At 63.6% G+C, this 8071-nt stretch overlaps 1 protein-coding gene across 2 annotated transcripts; it reads left to right on the plus strand.

The window, feature by feature from the left end:
• Positions 1–209: 209 nt before the first annotated feature.
• Positions 210–5121, plus strand: DNAJC27 (DnaJ heat shock protein family (Hsp40) member C27). 2 transcript variants are annotated; one of them, XM_088528574.1, is made up of 7 exons: positions 210–342; positions 1256–1338; positions 1447–1516; positions 2704–2868; positions 3198–3320; positions 3863–4023; positions 4942–5121. In XM_088528574.1, the coding sequence occupies exons 1-7, from the start codon at positions 256–258 to the stop codon at positions 5072–5074; spliced, it is 822 nt and encodes a 273-aa protein (XP_088384700.1). In that variant the 5' UTR covers positions 210–255; the 3' UTR covers positions 5075–5121. The 2 variants fall into 2 exon arrangements, with proteins under 2 accessions (XP_088384700.1, XP_088384701.1); XM_088528575.1 differs by having other exon boundaries at positions 237–333.
• Positions 5122–8071: the final 2950 nt, after the last annotated feature.

Consider the following 8071-nt stretch of genomic DNA (forward strand, 5'->3'; position numbering starts at 1 on the left):
GGGGCCCCGGCGTCCGGGCCTCGGCTCTACCGCCCCGCCCCCGCGTAACCGTTAGCGCCGTTGGCCCCGCCCCCCTCCGCCGCGCAACCGTTAGCGCCGCTGGCCCCGCCCCCCGCGCTGGCCCCGCCCCTCCCGTCAGGGGGAGGCGGGCGCGGGCGGCGGGCGAGGTCTCGCGAGGCTGCGGGGCCCTCGCGCGGGCGGCGCGGCGGCGGCACCGGGCGGGCCGCGGCGGCGGCACCGGGCGGCGGGGCCGCCATGGAGGCGAGCGCGGCCAAGCGCAAGGAGCCGCGCAAGTCGCTGCGCATCAAAGTCATCTCCATGGGCAACGCGGAGGTGGGCAAGGTGAGCCGCGCGGGGATTGGCGGGCGGGCGGTGACGGGCAGCGCCGCGGAGCAATGGCGGGGCGCGGCAGCCAGTGGCCCGCGGCAGCGGGCGCGCCCATTGGCCGCGGCGCACGGGACTGCGGCGGCGCGGCAGCCAATGGGCTTCGCGCGCGGGGCTCGGGAGCCGTGAGGCGAAGAGGGAGGGAGGGCGGTGGCGTGATTGACAGCGCGGGGGGCGGGGCTCGCCCCCGGCAGCGCGCTCTGATTGGACGGCAGGCGGGGAGGGGGCGGGGCGCCGCGGCCTGTGTCATGGCGGGCGGCAGCGGCTCCGTTTTGTCCCCCCGGCAACCAGGAGACGGGAGACGAGGCGGGACGGGCTGGGGCGGCCTCGCGGGCGCCCTCCGGGCCGCCAGGACGGTCCTAGAGCTCGCCCAGGTGCCGCCGAGACCCAGGGCTCTCGGCGCCGGTGATGGCCCGGGACGAGCTTTAAAACCTGGTGTCTCCCGTGTGGGAGCGCGTGAGGTGAGAAACGCCCGGGCCTCGCCCGAGGGCCTGTGAGGTGTCTGTGCCGTGCCCGTGGCGCTGCGTGTGGCCTCATTCCTCATTCCGCTTGTCCTCGTCCCAGCCCCGGTGTCCCCCCATGGCGGGTACTTGAGCACAGTCCTCAGCCCTTCACCAGGGTTTGCCCCGCGGCCCAGGCCCCAAGCACAGGGGAGCAACAAACACTCAGGCAGGGCCTGGGATCCTGATTTTTCTCTGTCGGGAGAGAAACTTCCCAGTAGAGCTGGACAGGTTGATTGGTTGGCTTAAGGAACAAGGGCATAGTTAGTATTTCTGTAGCTTTCCAGCCAGCTAGGGGCTGGTGGCAGATTGACGTGCAGCCCAGCCCCACGCTGCAGTACCCTCCTGTCCAAACTCTCCGTCTCTTCCAGAGCTGCATTATAAAGCGCTACTGTGAGAAGAGGTTCGTTCCCAAATACCTGGCGACCATCGGCATCGACTACGGCGTCACGAAGTGAGTCCCGCTGTGGCAGGGAGCCATGTGGCCGCAGGAACAGGACGGCCCCGCGGGGTGGAGGGCGGACGTGCAGCACCCTGGAGCCTTTCCCACTTCTCCTTTCAGGGTGCAGATCAGGGACCGGGAGATCAAAGTGAACATCTTCGACATGGCCGGGCACCCGTTCTTCTACGAGGTGAGGCAGACTCGGCCCTTGGCAGCCTCTGGGGAGGATGAAGGTGCTTTAGTGGGAAATATGTATGTAAAAACAGTGCAGATCCCTTCAGTAGTTGGGCTTGAGGTTAGGAATCCCAGGAGCTGGCCTGGGATCCTTGATCCCAGAGCTGCTGGCACCTGGACACATGAGCCCTGAGGTTGGCAGCCAACTCCAGCTGCTGTCCCGTAAACACCCTGCGCACGCACGGACAGACACGCTGCGGATCCCTGCAGGTACAAAGAGATACACAAGGAGACAGGGCAGGCTGTGCCTGGCTGGACAAGTGTGTGACCTGCCCCTTTTCTCCCCTTATCCTGCTGTTTTCTCACGCTTGAAAACGCCTTGGTTCCACCCTTCCCTGCCTTTATTGCCTCTCCTTAGTGTCTCAGGAGTCTTGTACAGTGCCAAAGCGTGATCCCCTGCATCCCATAACGAATCCCATAGCGAATGAGGAAAGAGTGAGCGAGTGGGGCCTGTTGAGCCTGGAGAGGAGAAGGCTGAGAGGGATCTGAGCAACATGGACAAGTACCTGAGGGGAGAATGTAGGGAGGATGGGGCCAGGCTCTGCTCGGTGGTGGCCAGTGACAGGACAAGGGGTAACGGGGACAAGCTGAACCCCAGGCAGCTCCATGTCCATGTGAGGAAGAACTTCCTTGGTGTGAGGGTGCCCGAGCCCTGGCACAGGCTGCCCAGAGAGGCTGTGGAGGCTCCTTCTCTGGAGATGTCCAACCCGCCTGGGTGCCCCCCTGTGCCCTGTGCCCTGGGTGTCCCTGCTGGAGCAGGGGTTGCTCTGGATGATCCCTAGAGGTCCCATCCGACCTCAACCGTTCTGGGATTCTGTGAATCCCATAGCCCTGGCAGCCACCCCCTTCAGCCTGTGAGTGGATCAGGGAGAGACCTTTTCCCCTAGTGGGTGTCAGGGTGTCACTGCTGGCCATTGGGATGGCCCTGGGGGGACCAGGCTGGGAGCTCTTTCTGTGCGCTCTTGGGCTTTCCTGTGTTGTTTTGTGTGGTGGGAGACTGTTTTTTATCACAGATGCCATGTAATAAGGATCACCCACCTCTGTGCCTCATCCGTTACGTGCCAGTGTCCGGGCTCTCGTGCTAGGCTCCCTGCTCTCAGCCTGTCTCTCACTGGTGCCACCACCCTCCGTTTGTCCTGGCAGGTGAGGAACGAGTTCTACAAGGACACGCAGGGGGTCATCCTGGTCTACGACGTGGGACAGAAGGATTCCTTCGACGCGCTGGATGCGTGGCTGGCCGAGATGAAGCAGGAGCTGGGGCCCCACGGGAACATGGAGAACGTCGTCTTCGTCGTCTGTGCCAACAAGGTGGGCCGTGCCCAGGAGCTTGGCTCTCAGTAACCCCCTATGCTCATGCTGTGCCCAAGCTATTGAGCTGCAATGAAAGAAGGTGGCAAGGGAGGTTCCTAAGAGCCACATCTGTGTTTGAGGAGGCCTTGGAGACCACATCTCAGCAGGATTTTGAGAACACTGTAGTCATGCAGGAATGGGAACAGGAATCCAAGAGATCCACCAAAGCTACCCCTGGACTAGAGGGGCTTTCCAAGGGCTTTTTGCCTGTATCTTCTGTGCTTTCACTCCATGCTCCTGGCCCTGCAGCCCTGGCTGTGCTCTCACCTCTGTTTTATTCCGTCCAGATCGACTGCACCAAGCACCGCAGCGTGGACGAGAGCGAGGGGCGGCTCTGGGCGGAAAGCCGGGGCTTTCTGTACTTTGAGACTTCGGCACAGACGGGAGAAGGGATCAACGAGATGTTCCAGGTAACTAGGAATTAAGGGGATGAGGGAACAGACATGGTGCTGAGCATGGGTTTGATGGTAGAACATCCTCTGAACTAACTGCATCCCACAAATTGGTCTCAAAGGTGCCTTCGCAATGAAACAGCACCCTGAGACAGCGCAATTTTTTAGCTCAAGGTTAGTGCTAGTCCCCCCAGTCGCGAGGTGGCCCTGGTATCATGTGATTCCTGATGATCCCTCCCGCTCCGCTGGGAATGCAGTGCAGAGATGCCCACCCCACCCCTTCAGGTCCAGCCCTGAGCTGGAGGGGATGTGAGACGAGCACAGAGCCGCTTGGGGCTGGTCTGGCTTCTTCCTCAGCCTGTCCTGTGGTCCCAGCATGGACCAGAGCTCCCCTTTCCCTGGGTGTCCCACACCCCATGGCCCCACGTGCCAGGGAACGGCCGTGCAGCACTTGTGCAAACGCTCCCTCTTGTGTCCCACGAGGAGCCAGCAGTCAGGGCCTCGGGGCACCCTCTCTGCTTTTGTGCTGCCTCCTCCTCCATCCTCCCCTGCATCCACAGACCTTCTACTCGGCCATCGTGGACCTGTGCGACAACGGCGGGAAGCGGCCGCCGTCCAGCGTCGGCGTTGGCTTCACCAAGGAGCAGGCGGACGCCATCCGCAGGATCCGCAACAGCAAGGACAGCTGGGACATGCTGGGCGTCAAACCCGGAGCCACAAGGTGAGGGGGTCTGCAGCGTTCGCCCCGGTATCCAGAAACTCTCTGCTCCTGCAGCCGCGGGCCGGTTGCAGCTGGGATTTTTCAGCACGCTGAGAAAGACGCCTTGGTTTATCCCTCAGCCAGGCACAAGCTGTTTGTACCTAACCACAAAGCTGAGGCAATTCGAAAGAAACCCTCTGTCCAGAGCACCATGTTTCCCCTTTTAGCAGAGCTGCCAGATTTAGGGCAAGGGGGAAGTGAGGAGCTTGAGATTTTCCGCCTTGCCAGCTGCCCAGCTTCGTGCCTCTCCTCCAGGCTGAGCCACCCCTGCTCCCTCTCTGCCAGATGTGCTGAGAGCAGCTCTGTCCTCCTTGTCTCGCATCTGGAGAAGCTTTTAGGCTGCTGCCCACGATGCCCAGAATGGATTGGCATTACAGTTCTTCCACTTGGAAACAGTATTCCCACAAGAGGAGCTTTCCCTTGGCTTCCTCAGAGGGCCGTTAGCCAGGTGGAATTGGTCATTGCCTGGGTAAGAGGTTGGGATCTCCCAGTTCTGCTGCGTGACTTGGGCAGCTGAAACAACCCCCCAAAGTTTTACCCCTCTTTGGAGCCTCTGAAACACGAGGACCAGATCTTTGGGTAAGCCACATGGTTCAGGATTCGCGCATCCGTCCTTGCAGGCGGAGCAGTCGGGGTGCGGGTGCCCCCCCTGCCACCACCTTCCTCCTCTGCCAGCGCCGGGGACGCTGCACGCAGAGCAAGTGTCACCAGCACGTGACACCCTCGGTGCCTCCCCGTGCGCGGCGCTTCCGCTCTTTCTCCAAAAGCCCCAGCGAGGGAATGGCTCAAAAGCACCAGCACGAGTTCCTGGCCCCGCTCTGCTCTCGCAGGCAGGACGAGCCTGGCCTGCGTGGGTGTCACTGTCCCCTTGTCTCCTAGGGACGAAGTGAACAAAGCCTACAGGAAGCTGGCCGTGCTGCTGCACCCCGACAAGTGCGTGGCGCCGGGCAGCGAGGACGCCTTCAAAGCGGTGGTGAACGCCCGCACCGCGCTCCTCAAGAACATCAAGTAGGGGATTGGAGCTGCCTGGAGCCCGACGCCTTCCCCTCCTCCCCACCAGCTCCCTCCTCCTCCGCGCTCCTGCTGCCACGGACGTGGCTGCTCCGAGCGCCGGCCCTGCCGCGTGAGCCGCATCCGAGCCCAGGGCGCTTGGGATGTGGCCAGAGAGCATGAGGAGGGGAGAGGGAGCTCGGGTCGCGCTTAGCGGAAGCAGCGCTGGACGCAGCGGGTTTCCTGCCTTCCCGGCCACCTTTTCCTTCCTGGGATCCGCATGGCTGGAGCGAGAGCCACCTGCAACGGCAAGGAAGGGCAGAGCCGGTCTGGTTGCGTGCGTTGGGGATGAATGAGGGGACATGGGCCAAACCTCAGCCCAGGGCTGAGCGTCCCATTCCTCTCTGGCCTGTCCCCTTTCTCCTTGGGCTGTCGTGCTGAGAACGGTCCCTTCGGCCCAGCTTTGGCCACAGCCACCTCCCGATCCCAGCATGGAGCCTCTTCCCAACGCTCCCTCCTGTCTCCATGTCAAGCTCGGCACGGCGGGTGCTGGAGGCTGCTCTCCCTCTCCCCTGGGTATCACCCTGCCCCGCAGGGAGGATCCGTTTCTGCCTCGTGAATCAGTGTTTCCTCCTGTGCTCAGTGCGATTTTCTTTCACTTCCAGGCAGCTTTTCTGTGTGGCCTTTTCCAAACTTATTAGGAATCAATACTCCATCCCCCCTTTTTGGCAGCAAGTGCCAAACAACAACTTGGAAGGTGGCATCATTTGCTCTGTCCCAGGTGCCAGGTTCCTGGGAGGCAGGAATAAGCTGTCCAGCTGGGAAGCGCTTCTTGCCCCTCCACCAGAGAAATATCCAAGGGGAGACGTTGCTCCAAAAGGTTAATGTTTAAAATAGCTTTATTTATTATGTTTTAAAAGCTGGGCCGGGGGACGTGAGCAGACATGGGAGCTGCAGGGTGTTGCGCTGACGGGGGACCTGCAGCGCTCCAGCGTTCGCTCGTCCAGCGAAGGAAACCACTCGCTCCTGGCTCCAAAGCCCTTTTTCTGCACTTTGTTTTTCCGCTGAGGAGGGTAAATAATCCCGCTGCTGAATGGTGCACTTTACTTGGAGGGAGAGGCCTCCGTTTTAAGGCCTCCTCGGTTCCTGTTGGCTCTCCAGGACGCCTGGGCCCCGCCTGGCCTCTCCTTGCAGAAAAGCTGTTTGCTCCTCAGGTGGCTCCGCATGTCGGACCTTTCTCCTTTCCCTTTACAGAGCTGCCCGGATGCGCGGAGTGGCCGCACACGCATGTCCCATCCAGCAGTTGTGTTATTTTTATAAATTAAACCCCCTTCGGAACAGAGGGAGCCCTGCGAGCCGGCCTCCCGCTGTTAATGTTTAATTGCCCTTTGACTCATTTCTCCTCCCCAGCTGGGGCTGGTTGAGGCTGGTGGGGAAGAGCCGCCCTCGAGGTGACGGTGGCGGCGGATGAGCGAGGATGAGGGGAGGAAGCAGCTGGGGAGGTGATGGAGGCAGCGGGGATCGTGGGTCGGGTGCTTCCTCCGTCCTCCCCGCATCCCGGCCCTGGAATGCGGCTCCCTGCTCTTCCCGGCTGGAGCTGCTGTCACCCACCGAGGGTCTTTGCGTGAAGAGCGAGTCCTGCTGCTGCCGTGTGCGTCCTGCCACGGGGGCTCCGGGATGCAGATCCCAAGCAGGTTGCAGATCCCAACCGGAGCGGCAGTTTGCATCCCGAGCCGCAGTTCGGAGCCACCTCCGAAGGTCTCCAGGATGGGAAGGCCTTGGAGTCCACATGGAGACACTAGACGCATCACGTGCCTGTCCCAGCACTCGTTGGAGCTGCCAGGGGACGTGTGGTGGGACGAGTTGTCCAAGCTGCGTGTGACCATGCCCACGCTGCCACCCGAGGCTGCTACCTGCAGGGCACCAGGCCCTGCCCGAGGAGCCAACCCACCTCCAAGGTGAGCGGGCACAACCATAGGTCACCAACCGGACCCATCTTGTGCCACCAAAGTGCCCTGGGGCTGGTAAAGCCCCGGTCTGCAGCTGGGCACAGTGTCTGGGCCACCTCAGTGGGTGTCCCAGGTGTCACCTCCTGGGTGCTGGTGCTGGTGGGGTCAGCATGGACATGGGCAGGGTAGACGTGGAGCTTCATGGCCCGTGCGCCGCAGCCCAGCTCACTCACTGGGGTATTAATTACTGCACTCGAGCAATTACCTCCCTGCGGAAGCAGCTGAGGTTGCCCTGGGCCTCCCAGACAACGGTGCCGGGGACATCGGAGCAGCTGGCCCGGGACAAAGCGTTTTGGGCGACTCCATGCGCCCTCCGCTCCAAGGGCTGAACCCAGCGGGTCCCGGCACCCAAGCGGGCTTTGGCATCACGGGACCCCCGGAGCACCCGTGTCCCTACGGCTCCCGCGGGGACACGTGCGGGGACAGCAGACACGTCCTCCCTCCCCGCGTGCCCCGAGGTGGCCCGGGACCCCCTCGAGCGGGACCGGCGCCTCCCGCAGCAGCGCGGCCCGTCCCCGTCCCCGCGCGCGCGCCCCGGCGCCGCAAGGGTTACGCGCGCGCGGGAGGCGGGGACGCACCGGGGCGCAGCGGCCCCGCGGCAGCGGCGGCGGCGCCGGGGGTCCCGCAGCCGCCTCGCCCGGCCGGGGGCTCCCCCGCGCCGCGCCGGCCTTGGCTTTTTTATATCTTCCCCCCCGCATTATTTTTCCCGTTTTTATCGTTCTTGCGGAGCGGAGGGCACCGCGCAGGAGGGCGCAGCGGCGGCACCGGGGAGGGGACGCGGCCCCCCGGGTCCCGCCGAGCAGGAGTGACGAGGCGGCGGCACCGGCTCGGCTTTCGCCTTCCCCTCGGTGCGGTGGCAGCGCGCGGGGACCGGGGCGGGCGCCGCGCGGGAGCGCTGGGCACCGCGGCGCTCCATCCGCCGCCCGCGCCGCCGGCTCCGCGCGCTCCTGCGTCCCTGATGCTCCGCTGAGCCTCCGCGCGCGCCGGCCTCGCTCCCGCATCCTCCCGGA

This window comes from Tinamus guttatus, unplaced genomic scaffold (genome assembly GCF_059628265.1).
Source record: "Tinamus guttatus ecotype Peru unplaced genomic scaffold, ASM5962826v1 Tinamus_guttatus_pri_ptg000312l, whole genome shotgun sequence".
Classification (NCBI taxonomy): Eukaryota; Metazoa; Chordata; class Aves; order Tinamiformes; family Tinamidae; genus Tinamus; species Tinamus guttatus.